The sequence below is a fragment of the Pyrgilauda ruficollis genome, unplaced genomic scaffold, assembly GCF_017590135.1.
Source record: "Pyrgilauda ruficollis isolate IOZ18807 unplaced genomic scaffold, ASM1759013v1 scaffold138, whole genome shotgun sequence".
Taxonomy (NCBI): Eukaryota; Metazoa; Chordata; class Aves; order Passeriformes; family Passeridae; genus Pyrgilauda; species Pyrgilauda ruficollis.
In genome coordinates this window covers 2,044,240-2,065,280 of record NW_024512321.1, presented here as the reverse complement: position 1 = coordinate 2,065,280, position 21,041 = coordinate 2,044,240, and the positions used below count along the sequence as shown (strand labels likewise).

The 21,041-nt window shown below is 57.1% G+C and overlaps 4 protein-coding genes across 5 annotated transcripts; 2 read left to right on the top strand and 2 right to left on the bottom strand.

The window, feature by feature from the left end:
- Positions 1-3,269: 3,269 nt before the first annotated feature.
- Positions 3,270-8,475, top strand: GFUS (GDP-L-fucose synthase). Its single transcript, XM_041459541.1, has 11 exons — positions 3,270-3,551; positions 4,384-4,533; positions 5,628-5,742; positions 5,948-6,076; positions 6,163-6,236; positions 6,433-6,566; positions 6,687-6,751; positions 6,925-6,991; positions 7,063-7,142; positions 7,273-7,372; positions 7,929-8,475. Exons 2-11 carry the CDS (start codon positions 4,394-4,396, stop codon positions 7,982-7,984), a joined length of 960 nt encoding a protein of 319 aa, XP_041315475.1. The 5' UTR covers positions 3,270-3,551; positions 4,384-4,393; the 3' UTR covers positions 7,985-8,475.
- A 124-nt stretch (positions 8,476-8,599) lies between these two features.
- Positions 8,600-11,919, bottom strand: LOC121349294 (protein brambleberry-like). The gene is made up of 10 exons (XM_041459560.1): positions 11,814-11,919; positions 11,336-11,420; positions 11,149-11,256; positions 10,909-11,052; positions 10,661-10,831; positions 10,477-10,573; positions 9,484-9,563; positions 9,184-9,293; positions 8,836-8,906; positions 8,600-8,726 (listed from the first exon to the last, which is right to left on the bottom strand). The coding sequence occupies exons 1-10, from the start codon at positions 11,901-11,903 to the stop codon at positions 8,600-8,602; spliced, it is 1,083 nt and encodes a 360-aa protein (XP_041315494.1). The 5' UTR covers positions 11,904-11,919.
- A 572-nt stretch (positions 11,920-12,491) lies between these two features.
- Positions 12,492-16,416, top strand: PYCR3 (pyrroline-5-carboxylate reductase 3). Of its 2 annotated transcripts, none has more exons than XM_041459538.1 (6): positions 12,492-12,592; positions 13,647-13,711; positions 13,967-14,146; positions 15,076-15,228; positions 15,317-15,409; positions 16,073-16,416. In XM_041459538.1, the coding sequence occupies exons 1-6, from the start codon at positions 12,511-12,513 to the stop codon at positions 16,253-16,255; spliced, it is 756 nt and encodes a 251-aa protein (XP_041315472.1). In that variant the 5' UTR covers positions 12,492-12,510; the 3' UTR covers positions 16,256-16,416. The 2 variants fall into 2 exon arrangements, with proteins under 2 accessions (XP_041315472.1, XP_041315471.1); XM_041459537.1 differs by having other exon boundaries at positions 15,016-15,228.
- Positions 16,417-17,624: 1,208 nt separating this feature from the next.
- TIGD5 (tigger transposable element derived 5) lies at positions 17,625-20,872 on the bottom strand. The gene has a single exon (XM_041459526.1). The coding sequence runs from the start codon at positions 20,404-20,406 to the stop codon at positions 18,652-18,654; it is 1,755 nt and encodes a 584-aa protein (XP_041315460.1). The 5' UTR covers positions 20,407-20,872; the 3' UTR covers positions 17,625-18,651.
- Positions 20,873-21,041: the final 169 nt, after the last annotated feature.

The window sequence follows — 21,041 nt, the reverse complement described above, 5'->3', positions numbered from 1 at the left end:
GATTTTTGGGTCATAAAGATCTTTGGTCTCCCCACATTGCTTCTCACCAGTGATGTTCACCCTTTCTTCTCCTTTGATGTGTGTTTATTTTTTTTTTTTTTGTCTGTACAAAGGCTCCCGGCAAACAGGTGAGCTCTGGGCTGACACACGAGTTCAAAGTCTCCAGGGCTATTGGCAGCACTAAAATATTCATCAAAAGCAAATTAAAATAACATCTCTGGAGCAGCTGGAGCCCAGAGAGGCAGAGAACTCCATGCACAGCTGGAATCAGATTTGGTTCAAAGAGGAAGAGTTTGCTGAGGAACAAAGCCCTTCCTTAAAACCAAAACTAAACAGACCCTGCAGCTGAGCTGGGAAAGGAGAGAGGGAATAGGTTTGGAACTGTTTGGCCTTTTTATTTCTCAGTTTAGTTAAATAGTGCATTTCCCCTGGCTGGCCTTGAGGCACCAACTTCAGCTCATCTTAAAGTAAAGTCTAGCCCACAAAAAGACAAATTTAAGTAATCCGTGCTCTTATACTCATTCACCTTGGAGTTCATCCAGCTTGACATCAACACTTGGACTGAAACAAGAGCAGGATTTCACCTTCCCAAGGTCCTGGGACATGCCCAAGCAGCCAGGCCCAGCGGGATGTCTGCCTCATCCCAAACCTGCGCCAGAGACGCTCTTTTTGGGCACAGTCAGCTCACGTGGGTTCCAGAGAACACTGGGAGGAGGCTCAGATCCACATCCACAGTGCCCTGTGCCCACATTCCTCTCTCCCATCCGCCCTGGGAATTCCAGGTCCCCTGGGTCCTGCCCAGTTCTCTGCACTCCATCCAAAGAGACCCCAAGCAAATGAAAGAGGTGACATCTCTTCCGGTGCTTCTCCCAATGGGATTCACACCCACCTAGCCAAGATCCCACTCCCAGAATAACCCCAAATCCCATCATGGAGCAGGGGCAGGTTCACCTCCCTCCTCCAGTGGACTGGACTCAACAAGACCAAATCTAAAATGATGGTGGAAGGGACATTCTTGTGTGGCAGCTGTTCCCAATCCCATGAACAGGATTTCTTGGAATATCTGTAGCCACCACCCCCATCCCAGTCTTCCCCCTCTGTGCTTTTGGATAATTCCCATTGCCAAAGGGCTTCACGTTGTGGGGAGCAACCCCCAATCCCTATGGAAATTGGCACAGGCCATCCTCTGGGACAAGGCCTGGAGAAAGGGTCACTGCTGATGTGCTGCTCCCTAAAAAAGAGCCACAAAACTGGAATTTTAGCAGGGAAGAGGTGCTTAGAGTTGTCTCACCTGGCCTCCTGGAGCTTGGCTGCAGCTGTAAAGCATCATCCTCGGACAGCTTCCACCTGGGAGAGGCTCTACCTGGGAATCTCAGACCCATCTGCCCCACTTTCCTAGGAGGCACGGGGAGGGCAGAGCAGGGAGTGGGGCTGGACCCAAAACCGGGCCCGTTCCAGAGAAATAGGTCACCCACAAGGAAGCTTCGTTACGGAAACGACGCCTCACACGGAGCAGCGGTTCTCCGACAGGATCTGGCCAAGCCACCCAAGCTTTATCCTGCCGACTGGAAGGTCCTGGGATGTCCTCTGGATCGTGTCACGCAGACGCCCTGCCCAGATGAGCTAATGGGTCTGCTCCAGGCTTTGATCCTCAAATCCCAAGGCCTTGTTAGATAACATCAGGAGCCTGGGTGATATTTCATTAACAAACGAGTCCGTCCCATGTGGTCGCCGCAACTTTATCCCTTTCCCTTGTGATCTTCCCTCGTGCTCCAACATTTCTTTGGTAATTAGCCCCAGAATTAGCATATTTAAGCTCCAAAATTACTACATTTAATGCAACACCGTGGTTATTCGAGTGCTGTCACAGCAGCTCTTGGCTGTGCCACCTCCCAGCAATTCCTTGGCCGAAACATGGTTTTATCCCTAATTAGTCTCCCAAAACTTGCAGGAGGCAGCAGGAAGATCTTATCCTCCCACCAGCACGTGGAAAATCTTCCTTGGCTTTTTCCCCCCCATCCCTGGGAGCATTCAAGGCCAGGTTGGAGCAACCTGGTCTAGTGGAAGGTGTCCCTGCCCATGGCAGGGGGTTGGAATGGGATGACTTTTATTTATGGGAATGATTTTATTCCAAACCAAGCCTTTTTTTTCCATAATTTTGCCGTGGAGTGAGGTGGAAACGTGGATGCAGCTGGATCTGACTCATCCCAACATCAGCGTGAGGTTTCTTCTTGCCAAACCTCAGTGTCTCGTGGAGGATGCAGGAGGGACATGGAATTAGCTGGCCATGGAGAAGGAGCTTTCGCGTCCATCCCTGGCTCCGTGGGTGAGATCAGCCAGGGAATCCTATAAAACATCAGGTGGGAACAACACCAAGACCCCCAGGAGTGGGATTTTGGAGGTGGGAAAGGCCTGGAAGGGCTGAGCACATGGTGGGGCTCAGCTGGGAGAGGGGATGGGCACTTCCAGGGGACAGAGGCACAAGGTGACATCTTTAAGTATGCAAATTTCCAGGTCTCAGCCCGGAGAAAAGGAATGAAAAACTCACATTCTATTGCTCCTCGACACTGGGGTTACCCGGGGCTTTGGCAGGAGGAATGTGGAAATTCCTGGCTGGGTCTCCCTTAATTCCACTTTCAAAATTTTAATTTAGGGCAAAGCCCTGCCTTTGCCTCGCAAAAATCCCGAGGGAAAAGCCAGCTGGATGTGGGGGTGGAGGGGGTGCCTTCGAAACCATCCCCCACACACAGGAAAGCTCTGCTCATTTTTAATCTTGGCTTAAGTGCATTAAAAGTGATTAAAACATTTTCATATCAAAATCCCTTTTGATGAGTCCGTTTGGGGGGGACACCTAGGATACCCCTTTCCCTGCATCCCCTTTCTTTCCTGCACCCCTTTCCTTGCTTCTGCACCCCTTCCCATGAACCCACTTAAAACCCCTGCACACTCTTCCCTTCTCCTTTCCTTTCCCCTGCACTTGCACCCCCTTCCCATCCACCCTTTCCTGTCCCTGTACCTCCATTCCCTTCCCTGCACCCCCTTTTCCGTACACCTCCTTCCCTCCCCCTGCACCCATTTCTCTTCCCTGCACCTCTTCCTTCCTTGCACCCCCTTCCCTCATCCGTTCCCAAAATCTTCTCCCCTGCGCCCTCTCCTTTCCCCTGCTCCCGGGCACGGACTACATTTCCCGACGAGCCAAGCGGCAGCGCCCCGTGACGGCGGCGGAAAAAGCCGAGTGCAGCCGAACCTTCACCGGGCCGAGACGAACCGAGTCGAGCGAAGCCGAACTCAGCCGAGGCCCCAACGAGCCTACCCGAGTGACTCCGAATCCAGCCGAGCCCCCACCGAGCCGAGAGCAACCGAAGCTAGCCGAAACTCCACGAAGCATTGCCGAGCAGCCCCGAGCGCAACCGAATCCAGCCGAGCCGAGCCGCGTACAGCCGAACACAGACGAGCCCCTCCCGACTCAACCCGAACTCAGACGAGCCGAGGCGGCCGAACTCAGCCGAGCGGATCCGAGCGTACCCGAGTGGCCCCGAATCCAGCCGAGGGTGAGACGCTCCCCTCACCCCATTAAGGGAAATTTGGGGGGACAGGAGCCCCCCCAGGCCGGTGGGGAGGAGAAGCGGGGGGTCCCCAAAGTGGGGGGACAGGACGGTGGGGAGGGCGGGGAGACGGGAGGTTGTGGTTTGGGAGAGGGGACGCGCTGCGGGACGGGAGGGGGTGCGGGGAGATGGGGGTGCAGGAGAGAGATTTGGGGTGCAGGAGAGGTTGGGGAGGTTAGGACTGGGTTCAGAGCTGGGATTTGGTGTGCAGTGCTGGGGTTTGAGGGGCAGGGGAGGCGTGGGATGCAGTCCTGGGTGCGGAGCTGGGATTTGGGGTGCAGGGAAGGTTTAGGTTGCAAACACAGGATTTGGGGTGCGGGGGGAAATTTGGGCTTCAGGGGGAGATCTGGGGTGCAGAGGGAGATTTGGGGTACAGACGGAGATCTGGGGTGCAGGTGGAGATTTGGGGTGCAGACACAAGACTCCGGGTTCGGGAGTAGATCTGGGGTTCATCCCCTGAGGTGCAGGGGGAGATTTGGGGTGTGGGAGGCGATTTGGGGGTGGAAAAGGAGATTTGGGGCACACACCTGGAGGTGCAGGTGCCCCTCCCTTTCCAGAGGCCAGGCACTGCCACGTGGCAGGTCTGGCCCTGGCCCAGGTGGCTTCCACCTGAGGAGTTTCACAGCCAAACACACCCCTTTTTGCCCAGAAACGCAGAAATTTCCCCCAAAAACCCTGATCCCACTTACCTGGGGCGTGGGCGATGCTCGTGGCTGCCCACACCAGGGTGGTCCATGCCGAGGTGATCCCAGCTTGTCCCCCCGGCTCCTCCCTGCAGGGTTTTGGCCATGACGGAGGTGACCAAGCGCATCCTGGTGACAGGTGGCACCGGCCTGGTGGGCAGAGCCATCGAGAAGGTGGTGGCCGATGGAGAGGGGCAGCCGGACGAGGAGTGGATCTTTGTGTCCTCCCGAGACGCCGACTTGACGTGAGTTGAGGTTTTCCCTTGGAAACCCCGGAATTTGCTCTATCAACCCCCAAAAAAACCATCCCTGCACTTGGTTTTTCCTTGGAAACACCCCCATCTGCTCTGGTGACCCCAAAATTTCCTATCCCTGGATTTGGTTTTTCTTTGGAAACACCCCAGTCTGCTCTGGTGACCCAAAATTTCCTATCCCTGGATTTGGTTTTTCCTTGGAAACACCCCAGTCTGCTCTGCTGACCACAAAATTTCCCATCCCTGGATTTGGTTTTTCCTTGGAAACACTCCAGTCTGCTCTGGTGACCCCCAAAGTTTCCTATCCCCGGATTTGGTTTTTCCTTGGAAACACCCCAGTCTGCTCTGATGACCCCAAAATTTCCCATCTCAGGATTTTGCTTTTCCTTGGAAATGCCTCAATTTGCTCTGTCGACTCCACCAAATCCCAAATTTTCCCATTCCAGTGTTTGATTTTTCCTTGGAAACAACTCGGTCTGTTCTGTTGACCCTGATAAACCCCAAAATTTCCCATCCCAGCATTGAGTTTTTCCTCAGAAACACCCCAGTGTGCTCTGTTGACCTCACCCAATCCTAAATTTTCTCATCCCAGAATTTGGGTTTCCCTTGGAAAGACCCCAGTCTGCTCTGTTGACCTCACTAAACTCCAAATTTTCCTATCCCAGGATTGGGTTTTTCCTTGGAATGGCCCCAATCTGCTCTGGTGACCCCAACATTTCCTATCCCTGGATTTGGGTTTTCCTTTGAAACACCCCAGTCTGCACTGTTGACCCCACTGAATCCCCAATTTCCCCAAATTCCAGGATTGGGATTTTCCCTGCAAACAGCCCAATTTGCTCTGTTGACCCTGACAACCCCAAAATTTTCCATCCCAGAATTTGGGTTTCCCTTGGAAAGACCCCAATCTGCTCTGTTGACCTCACCCAATCCCAAATTTTCCCATCCCAGGGTTGGGTTTTTCCTTAGAAACTCCCCAGTCTGCCCCCACCAAACCACACATTTCCTTTCTAAGGACTGGGTTTTTCCTCAGGAACACCTCAATTTGCTCTGCTGACCCCACTGAATCCCAAAATTTCCCATTCCAGGAGCAGCTCCGAGACCAAAGCCCTGTTTGAGAGGCACAAGCCCACCCACGTCATCCACCTGGCTGCCATGGTCGGAGGCCTCTTCAAAAACATCCGCTCCAACCTGGATTTTTGGGTGAGCACCCAGGGAATTGGCACTGCCGGGATCCCTGTGGGTGCTGCACTCCCTAAATTGGGATATGGACATACAGGGATGTGGCTTGCTCTGCTCCCAGAGCCAAACCAGAGGTCCAGTGGTGTCTGGAGGTTTTTAATGAGTTGTTGTGAAGGGATCTGGGGATCCCCAGCTCCACGATCCTGATAAATGTCCCTTTTCCCAGAGGACAAACATCCACATCAACGACAACGTGCTGCACTCTGCCCACGAGCTGGGAGTGCAGAAGGTGGTCTCCTGCCTCTCCACCTGCATCTTCCCAGACAAGACCACCTATCCCATCGATGAGACCATGGTGAGAATCCCCATTCCCACACAAAATCCAGGGAAATCCAGGGAAAACCCCTCTCCTGCTTAATTTATCTGCTCTGATATTCCCAGATCCACAATGGGCCACCTCACAGCTCCAACTTTGGCTACTCCTACGCCAAGAGGATGATTGATGTCCAAAACAGGTGAACTGGGGACATGGGAGCACAGCCTTTGGTTTTCAAGGCAAGGGGAATCCAGTGGGAATTCCAGGTGGAAGTTGGGGAGGTACCTGGGCTCAGCAGGTGAAGGTCCTGCTGGCCATGGTTTTTTGGGGGCACATCAGTGCTGGAGGAAGGGGCTTGACAGCCCACCCACCATCCCTTCCCTGCTCTCATCCAGGGGTTATTCCGAGCAGCATGGCCGACGCTTCACCGCCGTCATTCCCACCAACGTCTTCGGGCCGCACGACAACTTCAACATCGAGGACGGCCACGTCCTGCCAGGGCTCATCCACAAGGTCTACCTGGCCAAACGTGAGGGTGGCAGGACTTCCAGGGATTTTCTGGGGAGAAATGAGGGGTTTTTTTGTCTCTCACCTGCTTTGTGGGGTGGTTAGAGGTGGCTCTGGTGGTCATGGCTCCTTCCTCCTTCAGAATCCGGCTCTGCTCTGACCGTCTGGGGAACGGGCAAGCCCAGGAGACAGTTCATCTATTCCCTGGTAGGTGTGGCCTTGGGAAGCAGGGAATGGGGCTGGAAGACGCACTGTCAGCACCCCAGAGGGGTCTGAACCCCCCTGGCTTGTCCTGGGACATCCCCAGAGTTGTGTCCCCTTGGGATGGGAGGACTGGGAGATATCAGTGACCTCTCCAGGAGTTGTCTGCTCTTCCACAGGACCTGGCACGACTTTTCCTTTGGGTGCTGCGGGAATACGATGAGGTGGAACCAATCATTTTGTCAGGTAAGCCCTGGCTGTCCCCCAGGAGTCTCCTCTCCATGAGGGAACAGCCACAATCCTTCCCTTCTCCACAGTGGGAGAAGAAGATGAAGTCTCCATCCGGGAAGCGGCAGAGGCCATCGCAGAGGCCATGGAATTCAGGGGAGAGCTCGTTGTATCCTTCACAAAAGTCTAAGCCCCTCTTCCCACCAGCTCCCCTGGGAGATTCCATGATCCAGAGGATCCTTCCCACCCAAGGAGCAAAAGCAAGATGTGTTTTTCCTCCTTAATCATTCCCATCTCAGTTCGACACCACCAAGTCTGACGGGCAGTTCAAGAAGACAGCCAGCAATGCCAAGCTCCGGCGGTACCTGCCCGGATTCCAGTTCACACCTTTCAGGAAAGGTGAGATAGGGGAGTCTCCAGAAGACACCGGGGGTCCTACCCCGTGCCATCAGCCTTGGTGGCATCAAGGTGGTCCATCCTTTCTGGATGAGGAATGAGGGTGGTGAAACGCTGGCACGTGTTGCCCAGGGAGGTTTCTCCATCCCTGGAAATATCCAAGATCAGGTTGGATAGGACATGGAGCAACCTGGTCTCTTGGAAGGTGTCTCCTTGCATGGTGGTTGGATGAGAAGACCTAAAAAAAGTCCCTTCCAACCCAGCCTATCCTATGATTCTCTGACCAAAATCCATTCCCAATCCCCAAACCCATCACGTGATTCTGTGGCTAAAATCAATTCCCAATCCCAAAACCTGTCCCATGATTCTCTGACTAAAATGCCTTCCCAATCATCACATCCATCCCATGATTCTGTGACCAAAATCCCTTCCCAATCCCCCAAACCCGTCCCGTGATTCTCTGACCAAAATCCCTTCCCAATCCCCAAACCCATCCCGTGATTCTATGACCAAAATCCATTCCCAATCCCCAAACCCATCCCATCTTCTCCCTCCCCAGCCGTGAAGGAAACCTGTGCCTGGTTCAATGCCAACTATGCCAACGCCAGGAAGTGACGGCACTGGGACCACCTGGCACCGGGATCATCCTCTTCAACTCAGGGTTGTCCTTTGCTGGGGCAGAGGACGGGGCTGGGTGGGGGGTGACAGTGACATTTCCAAAGTAAAAATGGGAGCCTGGGGAGCAGCTCCCACATTCCTGCCCCACTGCTGGGAGCGGCGCAGGACGCCCAGGGCAGCGGGGAGGAAAGTTGGGGCATCCCAAAAAGATCCCAAATCAAGTGGTAGGAGCCAACTGGAGCCATCACCGTGGCTGTGTCCAAGAGGGTGGTGGCTCTGAGCTGTTAATGAGCTACACTAATTACCTGCAATTGGGTGTAATAAAGGGAAGGCAGTCAGGAATCCAGGGCATGGAAATGGCAGCAGGGAATTTGCTGCTGTTCTTGGCACATGGGGATGATCCCACAGCCCCCTATCTCAGGATAGGAATGGGAAAGACTCCAGCTGTAAATGTGGCATTTATTAAAATATATGCAAATAGCATAAAACTGATGGGATAATGAACATCTGCCCTGTACCCACATCCAGTGGCATCCTTAGGCTCCATGTTCTCCACCAGGATCTGCAATAGCCATAAAAAGGGTTAAAACCCCTCAGGGAGGGGGTGGAGGGTCAAAAACGGGGGGATGAATCCATAGCCAAGTTACTGCCGGTGGTGTGGATGTGGCAGAATTCCAGACCGGGAATCGCTTTCTTCCGGCATCGCTGTCCAGCCCTGGTGAGCCCCTGGCACGGGGACCTACAGAGGAGACACCCATCAGCACCCCAGGAAGCCACCAGCAGCAGGGTCTCCCCCTGAAGTGACACCAAGCCATGGAGAAGGGACATTCTGGGTGGTTGGTGCTCACATGTTGGCTCTTGGGCTGCAGGGTTTGGGCTCCCAGAGCTTCCCAGCATCCATGACCGGCTCCAGTGTCACCTGGTTTGGGAAGAAGAGGGTTCCTGCAGATGTCCCCTTGTCCCCTGGGGTGCCTTGGCCATCCTTCAGGACACCCTCTTCCACCCCAAATTCCTCCCTGTGTGTCATGTCCCCAGCCCTGTCTGTCTCTCAAGGGGTTGTCCCACACCCAGCGGTGCCACCATGGTGAGGACACCCCAACCTTGGAGGACCTGACCCTCAGGGAGACCCAGCTGGCCCCCAAGAGCAAGTTTTGGGGGACAACACCAACATGGGGACATCCCACCCAGCACCTTACCTCACATGAGCTCAGTGTTGTCCTCTGGCCACCGGCGTCGGGTGACACCTGCCCTGTGAATTCGGGAATGTCCCTGGCCACCTCTTGGGGCTGCTCCAGGTGTGAGGGCTCTGCAAGAACATGGCAGGGGTGGAGATACCCTCCCACTGCTCCCAGGTAGAGGATGGGGACATTCTGGGGTGGTGACACATGCCCTGGCAGAGCTTGGGGACACTCTGGGATAACACACATCCCAGCACAAGATGGGGATGTGGATCTGTGGGCTTTGGATCTGTGTCCTACAGCCATCACACCTCCCACCTTGTGGGCACCTCTCATTTTGCAGGCAGCTCATCTCCATCCTGTCCAGCTCCTCTTTCAGCAGCTCCACATCGCATTCCCTGTGTGGGAAGAAGGAAAACCGGACTCCTGTCACCTTGGTGGCTTCTGTGTCACCACCACCATGGAGACATGCACCTCTCCACACCCTTCTCTGAGCAGAAATAGATCAGGGAGGTGGGAAGAGGTACCCAAAAGCCATAGGAAAGCCATCAGGATGTATCCTGTCCCTTCCTGGAGACCTCTGCTAGATGGCTCCAGGATGGGACACCCAGGGATGTGACATTGAGCAGAAACAGGACATGGAGTTGGGATGAGATGCCCCAAAGCTACAGGAAAGCCATCCAAGACGTGTCCTGTCCTTCCCTGGAGACCTCTGCCAGATGTCTGCAGGGTGGAACATCCAGGATGGGAAATCCTGGATGAGGCACCAAGGATGGGACATCCAGGATGGAACATCTGAACAGAAATGGTGCAAGGAGTTGGGATGAGGTGTCCAAAAGGGAAGCCACCAAGCTGTGTCCTGTCCTTCCCTGGACACCTTTGCCAGATGTCTGCAGGGTGGAACATCCAGGATGGGAAATCCTGGATGAGGCACCAAGGATGGGACATCCAAGATAGATGAACAGAAATGGTGCAAGGAGTTGGGATGAGGTGTCCAAAAGCTGCAGGGAAGCCACCAAGATGTGTCCTGTCCCTTCCTTAAAACTTCTGCCAGATGGCTCCAGGGTGGAACATCCAGGATGTGAAATCTAGGATGAGGCACCAAGGATGGGACACCCAGGATGGAATATCTGAACAGAAATGGAAGGAGTTGGGATGAGGTGTCCAAAAGGGAAGCCACCAAGATGTGTCCTGTCCCTTCCTGAGAACTTCTGCCAGATGTCTCCAGGGTGGAAAATCCAGGCTGGAAGATCCAGGGTGGGACCCAGCAGCTCCCCAGGGTTCCATGCCACCTCCTCAACCATCTCCTACCTCTCCGGGGTAGAGGTGAGCCGGTACCGAGCCTTTTCCCGGGGAACCACTGGCCGGATCCTTCCGGCACCACGGCAGGCGGATGCCACCCAATGCCCTGTGGGAAAACGAGAGGGTGGGAGAGGACAGAGCCCTCCCCACAGGGTGGTCTGTCCCCCACCACTGTCCCCACACTTGTCCCCACCTGCTGCAGCAAGGACCAGGAGAGTGAAGATTGCTGGAATGCCGAGGGCGCTGGAAGCGAGGAAGAGGAGGAGAAGGATGGTCTGGAATGGGGCCGGCACCAGCGGGAGAACCAGGAGCATGAAGAATGAGCCATGTGGGATGCAGGAAGAGGTGACACTTTGGCTCTGACCTGTGGGACGGGGAGGAAGAGCCCGGTATTGGCACCCATCAGCTCCCATGGATCCTCCAGCCCCCATTCCCACTCACCATCCAGGTCAGGGATGGCTTTGAGGTACTCCAGGTGCTTTTCCAGCCGGCTTCGTGCATCTTCCAAGGCCGTCAGCATCAGCTCCAGGCTCTGGTTGACCCTCTGCAGCTTCTCCATCACCTCCTGAAGGACCAGGATGCTCTCTGCATACAGCAAAGATGGAAACAGCAGTGGGATGAGCTGGGGAAGATGCACCCTGGTGTGAAAAAAGCTGGGAATGGGATTCACCGTGTTCCCACCTGGTTGGGGATGAACATCCTGAGGTCTTTCCTGCTCCTGATGGAGGTTGGATGGGACAACCTGGTGTCCACCCCGGAGCTCTGCAGCCCAACGGCTGCTCAGGTTCCCTGTGGGGTGGGAAAAGAGGTTGGATCAGTGCCAAAGTGGGATATGGGAATGTTGCAGCATCCCAACCCTGGCTCATACCCATCTGGTGGGCGATGTCCTGCACGAGCTGGGCCACGGGGGTCTCATCCAGTGCTGACCTCATCCAGGTCTCCCAGAGTTCCTCCTGAGGTGAATATTTGGGGGGTGATGATGGGGGAATGCTGGATTTCCCCATGGACACCCCAAATGCACCCCTGGGTGCTCCCAGCACAGGATGGGGAACAGAGGAGGGGTGTTGGGGATGTAAAATATGGAAAAAGGTGTGAGCTCACCCCAGAATTTGGCCTTCACCCCCCAAAAAACCATCCCAAGCAAAGAGACTGCCCAGGATGGGGGATCCCAGAACCCAAATTTCCCAGCCAGAGGGATTCCCACAGACACCGGACAGTAACAGGAGTCCAGGTGTGACACCTCCTGGGATGTGGCTTCATCCTGGAACCGGCTGTCACCCGTGGTTGTCTCGAGGAGGATTTGTGAGGGGAACCCCAGCTCTGGGCGGCGGGAGGGGGGTCCCCACCTTCTCTGGGGGGGCAGCAAGGCCCAGCCACCCCAAAAGCCCAGCAGTGGCGCAGAGGAGCAGCACAGCCCAGGAGCTCTGGAGCAGCATGATGGGAACAGAGGGGGTCCTGTGAGGAAAAAACCCCATATTCATGTACACATTACAAAGCCCCCCCTCCCCAAATTCCAGGGATGCACCCCACTGAAGGAACCTCCCATAATCCCAGGGATGCCAGTGGGTGAGGAGCACCCTGGAGTGGGAAGCAGCTCCCACATCCACCGACAAATTAGGAGACACCCCCTCGGAGAGTCCCCCCCACAAACCCAGGGATGCCGGGGAGCGGGGGACCTCGTGGGACCAGGAGAGTGGGAAGCACCTCCCACATCCACGGACAACTTTGGGGACCTCCCCCACGCCAAATTTAGTCCCCGACCCCCGTGGTGGGGACCCCCTCGCGGTCCCAGGGGTGCCGGGGCTCCGCTGAGCCCTGCGGGGAAGGTTTGGGAAGGGTTTGGAAAGGTTTTGGGAATTCCCTCCAGGACCCCCGCGCGTGCACCTGCGCGAACCACGTGGCGCCGGTGCCTGCGCAGTTCCCCCTCTTTACCCCGTTCACCCCGCCCCTTAAAGGCGGGTCCACCAATAGGAAAGAGGGGTTGGCTGCTCGAGACCAATCAGCGCCGGGGGTGTGGCTTTGGGGGCGTGGCCTCGCGCAGCGATGGAGGCGTCCGAGCTCTGGGTCGGGTTCGTGGGCGCCGGGCGCATGGCCGGGGGGCTCGTCCGGGGGCTGCTGCAGGCGGGTACGGGACGGGGGAGCGACCGGAGGGTCCGTGACACACGGGCAGGGGAAGGGACAGGGGGACAGTCCTGGTCTGGCGCCTTCCCGGCGTCCTGTGGCGCGGGGAAGTGTGGGGGGACATAGGGACAGCGCTGCTCTGGACGCTCCCTGCACTCCCTTCCCTGCTGTCCAGTGGAGGGACATGGGAACAGTCGCGTCCTGACCTGTTCCTAAAGTGCCAGCCCGCCCCCGGCTCCCTGTCCTCCAGCGCAGGGACGTGGGGACAATCCTGTCGTGGCTCGTTCCCAAGGTCCCAGCCCTTCCCCAGGTCCCTGTGCTCCATTGGAGGGACATGGGGACAGCCCTGCCTTGGCCTGTTCCCAAGGTCCCAGCCCTTCCCTGGGTTCCCGTCCTGCACTGGAAGGACGTGGGGACAGCCCTTTCCTGCTGCTATTCCCCGGGAACCCTGCTCTTCCCTGGTGTCCCAGTGCCACAGATTAGTGTGGGGACATGGGGACAGCCCTTTCCTGCTGCTATTCCCCGGGAACCCTGTTCTTCCCTGGTGTCCCTGTCCCACAGATCAGTGTGGGGACATGGGGACAGCCCTTTCCTGCTGCTCTTCCCTGGTGTCCCTGTCCCACAGATCAGTGTGGGGACATGGGGACAGCCCTTTCCTGCTGCTCTTCCCTGGTGTCCCTGTGCCACAGATCAGTGTGGGAACATGGGGACAGCCCTGTCCTGCCTCTCTCCCAACATCGCTGTCCCACAGACAGTGAGAGCACAGCCCTGTCTCTGCTCCCCGTGTGTCCCAGATTGTCCCTGTCCCATAGCACGGTGTGGGGACAGCCCTGCCCATTAGGGCCACCTCCATTGTCACTACACCCTGACACGACTGGTACCAGCCACACCAGCAGCATCCATCCCCAGCCCCCTTCGGCCCATGCCCCCCTTTGGGATCGTGCTGGGATTGTAGGAGTCACATTCTGGTGGAAACTGGGGTGTCTGGGCTGTGCTGGGGTGTCCCCCCAACCCTGGGGCCACCCTGGCCACTCACCCCATTCCCTGTGTCCCCCCAGGGAAGGTTCCAGCCAGCAATGTCCTGGCGAGTGCTCCCTCGGACAAAAACCTGGATGCTTGGCGGGTGAGTGGGGCCAAGGGTGTGGGAGATTTTGGGGTGTCCCAAAACTGTGGGGTCAGAGCACCCTTTCTCCACCCTGGGGTTTGGCTCATCCTTCCCAGATCTGGGTGAGATCCAAGCAGAGCCTCGGTGGCTTTGTGACCAGAGCAGGTCCCCAGGCCATGTCCCTACCTCTGGATGTGCTGCTACCATGAGGGTGCTGGTTTTGGGATGTTTTTGGGCGTTCCAGCCTGTGAACTCTCTCCCTGTCCTGGGCAGGAGTTGGGCTGCCGGACCACGCACTGCAACCTGGAAGTGGTGTACAGGAGCACCCTGGTCTTCCTGGCCACCAAGCCCCACATCCTGCCAGGTGTCTTGGAGGAGATCCGTCCTGCTGTGGGGTCCCACCACATCGTCGTGTCCCTGGTGGCCGGCGTCACCATCCAGACACTGCAGCGGGTGAGACTCCTCCTTCTCCTTTTCCTTCTCCTTCTTTTCTCCTTCTCTCCTGCTCCTCCTTCTCTCCTGCTTCTCCTTTTCTCCTTCTCCTCCTTTTCCTTCTTTTCTCCTTCTCCTGCTCCACCTTCTCTCCTGCTCCTCCTTCTTCTCCTCCTTCTCCATTTCCTTCTTCTTCTTTTCTCCTTCTCTCCTTCTCCTTTTGCTTTTGTTTTCCCTTCCTCTCCTCCTTCTCCTCCTCCTCTTCCTCCCCATCCACCTCCTACTTTTCTCCTCCTTTTTCCTTGTCCTCATCCTGGTCCTCCTTCTCCTTCTCCTCCTCCTCTTCCTCTCCTTTCTTTTTCCTCTTTCTCCTTCTCCTCTTCCTTCTCCTCCTTCTTCTCCTCCTCCTCTTCCTCCTCATCCTCCTTCTCTCGTCCTTTTTCATTGTCCTCATCCTGGTCCTCTTTCTTCTCCTTCTCCTCCTCCTTCTCTCTCCTTTCTTTTTCCTCTTCCTCCTTCTCCTTCTGCTCCTTCTCCTCCTTCTCTTCCTCCTTATCCACCTCCTCCTCTCCTCCTCCTCTCCTCCTTTTTCCTTGTCCTCATCCTGGTCCTCCTTCTCCTCCTCCTCTTCCTCTCCTTTCTTTTTCCTCTTTCTCCTTCTCCTCTTCCTTCTCCTCCTTCTTCTCCTCCTCCTCTTCCTCCTCATCCTCCTTCTCTCGTCCTTTTTCATTGTCCTCATCCTGGTGTCCCCACCTGGCTGCCCCTCCAGCTCCCTCCCCGTGCTCCTCACTTCTCCGCCAGCCTGATGGATGACACCCACCAGTGTCTCCACTCACCCTTGGGTTCTTCCCAGGGCTGGCACCCCTTCTCCCATCCCCGTCTTTTCCCAGCTCCTCCCGCCCTGGACCAAAGTGCTGCGCATCATGCCCAACCTGCCCTGCGTGGTGCAGGCAGGGGCCATGGTTTTCTCCCGGGGCAGCAACGCGGGTGACGAGGAAGCCGCGCTCCTCAAGAGCCTCCTGTCCTCCTGCGGCCTCTGCGAGGAGGTCCCCGAGTCCTACATCGACATCCACACCGGGCTCAGCGGCAGCGGCGTGGCCTACGTAAGCCAGAGGGACAGGGAATGCTGTCCTGGGATTTGGGGTCCCCCCCTTGCTCCTGGCTCACCGCTGGATGCTCCCCTCTTCCCAGGTGTACCTATTTGCCGAGGCGCTGGCCGAGGGCGCGGTGAAGATGGGAATGCCGGGAGCCTTGGCCAGCAGGATCGCAGCACAGACGCTGCTGGTGAGTCCTTGGCACATGCTGGTGAGTCCTTGGCATTGCCCCCCTTCCTTCCTGCCCCACAACATCCACTGGGATGAGGGAGGAGGTGCTGGATGCTGGTCTCCCTCAGTTTCCCCTCTTGGAAGCAAAAATGAAGCCACCAGAAGGGTGAAGGGCATGGCGGTGGGACAGTCCCTCTATGGTTGTGTTCGAGGGTTCCAGGATGAGGGAGGAGATGAGAACCTTGACTCCAATGCTGGTAGGCTGATTTATTATATTATGCTATTATATTATATTAAAATACTATACTAAAACTATACTAAAAAGAATATAAAGGATCCATCAGAAAGCTTGAAAGGAATAGAAAGGAATGGAATGATAACAAAAGCTGGTGACTCGCAGAGAGTCCGAGCCAGCTGACTGTGATTGGCCATTAATTAGAAACAGCCAACATGGACCAATCAAAGATGCACCTGTTGCATTCCACAGCAGCAGATAATTATTGTTTTTCTTTTCCTCTGAGGCTTCTCAGGAGAAAAAATCCTGGCAAAGGGATTATTCAGAAAATATCATGGCGACATTCCCTCACTATGGGGGTATTGGGATGATGATGCCATCCAACCATGGAAAGGGGAATTTGGGAAGTCCCAAATCTGACCTTCCTGGTGTCCTGGTGTCCTGCAGGGTGCAGCCAAGATGCTGCTGGAGACGGGGGAGCACCCGGCGAAGCTGCGGGGGGACGTCTGCACGCCCGGGGGCACCACGATCTACGCCCTGCACCAGCTGGAGAAGGGAGCGCTCCGGGCCACTGTCATGGATGCCGTGGAGGCGGCCACCAACCGGGCGTGTGACATGGCCAAGGACTAGTGGACAAACCCCTTCTGGGACAGGAGGGGTGACGGGGACCAAAGCGAGCTCCTCTGAGGAGCAGGATCCTGACATCTTCAGGAGAACGTGGATGAGGGTGGGAGGTGGTGTGGACACGTGTTACCTCAGCAGGGCTGGAACCAAATAAACGTGGCCAGAGCAATGGGGGGGGTGTGGATTTTTGTGGTTCCTCTGGTCCTGGGGGGCTGTGGAAGCCACCACGGGGTCACTTCCGTGGGGAGGTGACATCCATGATTTCTGGATGCCACGCTGGCTCCGTGCTCACTGGGGACGGTGCTGGCACCCAGGTCACCAAGGACGAAGCTGGTGTGGGATGTGTGGCACTGGGGAGAGACTTTTGGAAATGAGGTGATCCCAATTTAACCCTGCTGGGGCTGGGAGAATGGCTGCATCCCTGTGGTCAGAGCCACATCCATGAGGAGGCTGCCCACATTCCAGAACTATGGGCAAGAGCTCAACCAGCCAAAAAAACTGCACCATGATCCCTCCCTGGCAGCAGGGAATGGGATGGAAGCCATGATCTGTTCCCATCTCCAGGAATATCGAGGGTGTAGAAACTCAAACTTGCCCATCAGGAGAGGATCTGAGCCTTTTCCATGCCCTAATTAAGCTCTGCTTGCCTCCCAGCACCTGCACAGATGCAATTAGAGATGATTTTGGAACTGCTTTGAGCATGAAAAGGTTTTTTCCAGGCAAAACATCACTGGTGGGAACATCTGGATGCTGAGCCCCTGACTTTGGATAAGGGCCTGGAGTGCCAGGGCACAGGAAATGGCTTTCCACTGCCAGAGGACAGGGTTAGATGGGATATTGGGAGGGAATTTCTCCCTGGGAGGGAGGTGAGGAACTGGAATGGAATTCCCAGAGAAGCTGTGGCTGCCCCATCCCTGGAAGTGTCCAAGGCCAGGTTGGACAGGGCTTGGAGCAACTTGGGATAGTGGAACGTGTCCCTGACCACAGCAGAGGGCTGGAATTTGAAGGCCTTGCAGGTCCCTTCCAACCCAAACCATTCTATAATTTTATATTCTCACCTCTCCAAACCAGTTCAAAGACCTCCAGCCCAGCACCTTCTGCTGATCTTTGCAACATTTTTGTCACACAACTGAAACTTTCTTTCATTCACAAACTCCTGTTTGAAATGAGCCACACCCAAGCTCCAGAATCTTTTTGTGGGGCGATTTTGGTGCAAAAGATAATAAAACAGAAATGTGATTTTACACGATTACACCCCATTGGCGTGGAGAAAGCCACACTGGAGAGGACACAGCCCCAAGAAGATCCCCGTGGTGCCACCCCAAATCCCTCTGGGATGGCTCCACGTGACAGTTCACAGACGACAACCTCCACGTGGGAATAAAAATCCATTTAATTTCCATAAACTCTGCAGCAAGGAGACAAAGAACCGACAAGTAAAAACCCCCACCCATCCACTGACATGGGGCACAGCAGCACTGAGGAGTCAATTTCACTTCCCTCTTCCAGTAATTCAGTTAAATACCTTAAAATTTCATCCAAATCAGGTAAATTCCTATCAGATGCCTCCAATATTCCAAGGCAGTGCCAGGAGCCCTCCCTGCTCCAACCTCCACTCACCCAGATGTGTCCTCCAGCCCTGGCCACCCCACAAACCCCGTGAGGAACACCTCAACCCCATCCCTGGAGCCTTCAGCTCCACGAGGATGCTCCAATGATGGTACCTGGATCAGCAGGTCTCCATGGTCCAGGTGTTCCCAGCTGTGATGGGAATGATGGAGGTGCCTCTCTCTCATGGGTGCCACCCAAGTGTCCCTTTCCCAATCCAGTGCCTGAAGGAAATTGTCTTAAACCAGCCCCAAACCATCCTGATGTAACAGGATTCTGTTTTGGCAGTGGGAAGGGCGTCACCAGCCTCTTCCAAGGTGGAATATTTCCCCTGCAGCACCTCAGGAGTAGCCCATGTTCAGCTGGCTGTGCCCACCTCATCCCTGCTCTGGGATTTGGGGATTTTTCAGTGTAACATCCCCCATTATCCCATGGACACTGAGCAGGTTCTTCCCTCACTCCTTCTCCCCATGGAATTGGGGGAACTGGGCAATTTGGGGGAGGTCATCCACCCTCTTTCTGGCAGTGCCAGTGACCAGGATCCACAAGGGATGTAAAAAATAGCACCTCCTAAGTATATTTAGGTAAGGAACAACCCTGGAATTCGAGTTGTTGCACAAAAATCCCCTGAATTGTGACCCACAGGCATCTGGGCTTCCTGATCCCCAGGGAGTCACGGTCACAGAGGGGCGAGTGGCACCTCCACCACCATCCCCCTGGGACAACCGGGGTGTCCCCAGCTCTGTGGCCAACCAGGGGTGGTTGGTAGCCAAAAGGTGGCGGTCACCCCTGCCCTAGGATTGGGGGCTGCGGCCACGGCGCAGCCGCTGGGCCATGGAGATGAGGGAGCGGAGCTGCACCAGCTTCAGCGGCCCCACTTCCCGGGGGTCCTGTCCCTCCAGCCAGCGCAGCGCCGTCTCCAGACCCTGGATGGCTTCCCGAGCCGTGGGCAGCAAAGGATCTCCTCCTTCCCCGCCCTTTTTGCCACCAGCTGCTTCCTCCTCCTCATCCTCCTCCGCCCCGCAGCCCTCGGCGCCTTCCTCCTCGGCGTCCTCCTCACCATCATCGTCCTCCTCCGCACCTGGAGCTGCGTCGTCCAAGTGCAACCAGTCGGACACTTCCTCGGGAGCCAAGCGCTTGAAGGCCAAGGCGGCCAGGTGGGTCAGGTCACTGAAGACCTTGCTGTCCCCTCCGCCTTCCTCCCCTCCCGGGGTGTCGCCGTGCTCCTCCTCGCCGGGCTGGGGCTCGAAGGCGGCGCGCAGCCCCAGCAGCCAGCACTTCTCGATGGATCCTGGCGGGATGAGATCCCAGGAGAGGCCAGCCAGGTACAACATGTCCTTGAGGAGGAAGGAGCGCACGAAGTCTGCGGGACTGCCGGGGCCGCCGCAGGACACGGCCAAGCGCAGCAATTCCCGCTTGTAGAGCTGCTTGAAGGCCGACACCACCCCTTGCTCCAGCGGCGCCGGGATTCGGCCTCCTGCTCCGGCCAAACCGCTCCCAGAGGGACCCTTGGAGAGGAACAGCGCGCGGATGGACCCATCCGGAGTCTGGAGCGGTGGGGAATCCTCAGCCCCCGCTGCAGAGCGGGACGGAGCGGAGCTGAGCAGCAGCACGGCCTTCTGCTGCAGGCAGCTCCGCCGCAGGTACCGCTTGACCCCCGGCACGAAGTCCTCAAAGAACCAAGCCCTCAGAAGCGCCGGCGCCAGCCGGGCCTCGGGGCTGTAGCGGTAACAAGCCGGGAATTTCTCCTGGTTGTGATGCCTGAGGCTGGCGGGATCGCGGAGACCCCCGACCACCAAGGGCTTGAGTTTGTGGGAGCCGGTCAAGTTGGCGGCCAGCAGCACCGTGACGCGCTCGCCGCGGGCCGGACGCCTCGCCGCGATTCCAGCACCGGGAAGAAGCTTCCAGAAGAGCCGGGTGATGTTGGCGTTGTAGATCTGCTCGTCCCCGTAGCCGCCGGCATCGGGCAGGACCTCGGCGCGGGCGGCCGGGGCGCGCTCGGGCTCGGCGGGAAGGCCGCCCTCACCGTAGATGCGTTGGCTGGAGATGCCGTGGCGCTTCTGCCAGCGCCAGAACCAGCCGTGGCTCGCCTTGAAGGTGCACTCAGGCCCGTAGATCTGCCGGGCGAAGGCTTCTGCCTGCGCCTGGATCAGGGGTCCGGAGAGCGGCACGCCATGCTGGCGCAGGGCGAGGAACCAGGCGTAGACGGCGCGGTCGATCTCCTCCTCGTTGGCCAAGCGCATCTTCTTGCGCTGGGTGCCCACCTCGCCGCCGAGCTGCTCCAGGAACCAGCGGAGCTTCGCCTCGTCCTTCAGCCACCCCCGCAGCGTGCCCCCCGGCACCCCGAAAGCCCGGCACACCGACGCCTGGCGCTCGCCCTTCTTCACCCTCTCGATGGCCTGGAGCTTGTCCTTGATGGAGTAGGCGCGGCGAAGCGACATCTTCACCGACACCCCCCCGGGTGATGCGCTGCTGCCTCCACCTCCTCCTCCTCCTGCCCGCCGCCCTCCCGCCATTCCCCCGCCCTCCTCCTGCTCCCCCCCGGGCATGGAGCGACCCCCGCATCCATGGGAATGGGGGGCGCGTTATAACCGGGGAGGGATGCGGGGATGGGGTGGGGGGGGCTCGGCGGCGCCTTTGTCTCCGCTCCGGTCCCCCGCATGCGCGCACCTCACCACGGCCACTAAGTTGCGCCGCTTCCTCCCCCCTTTTCCTCGCCAAGTTGGATTTTTCCTCCTATCTCTACCAGCGCCTATGGGTTGTACCACTTTGCGAAAAGGGGGGAGAGCGCCGCCCCGCTGTCCCCTCCCCTCATGTCGCTTTCCCCCTTGAGCTGTTCCACTTGGCTTTCAGGGGAGGGAGAAGAAGTGTGCGGAATGAGACAGCGCGCCGCACGCAGAGTGCGGAGCCTCCTCCGCCCTGTAACGCCCCCCGTGCAACACAGGGGATCATCCTGGGGAGGCAGGGAAGTAGCGTGGAGGAAGCAGCGAAGTGGCACATCCCCCTTTTCGCAGAGTGGTACAACCCACAGGCGCCAGCGGAGGTACGAGGACGAATCCAACTTGGCAAGGAAAAGGGGGGCCGGCGCATCCTAATAGTTACAGAGGGGCGGTTCGCGCATCCCGCTCCCACCCTCCCGTGCTGTTCCACATGTCTCTTTTACTGTGGGGGGGTACAGACCCCG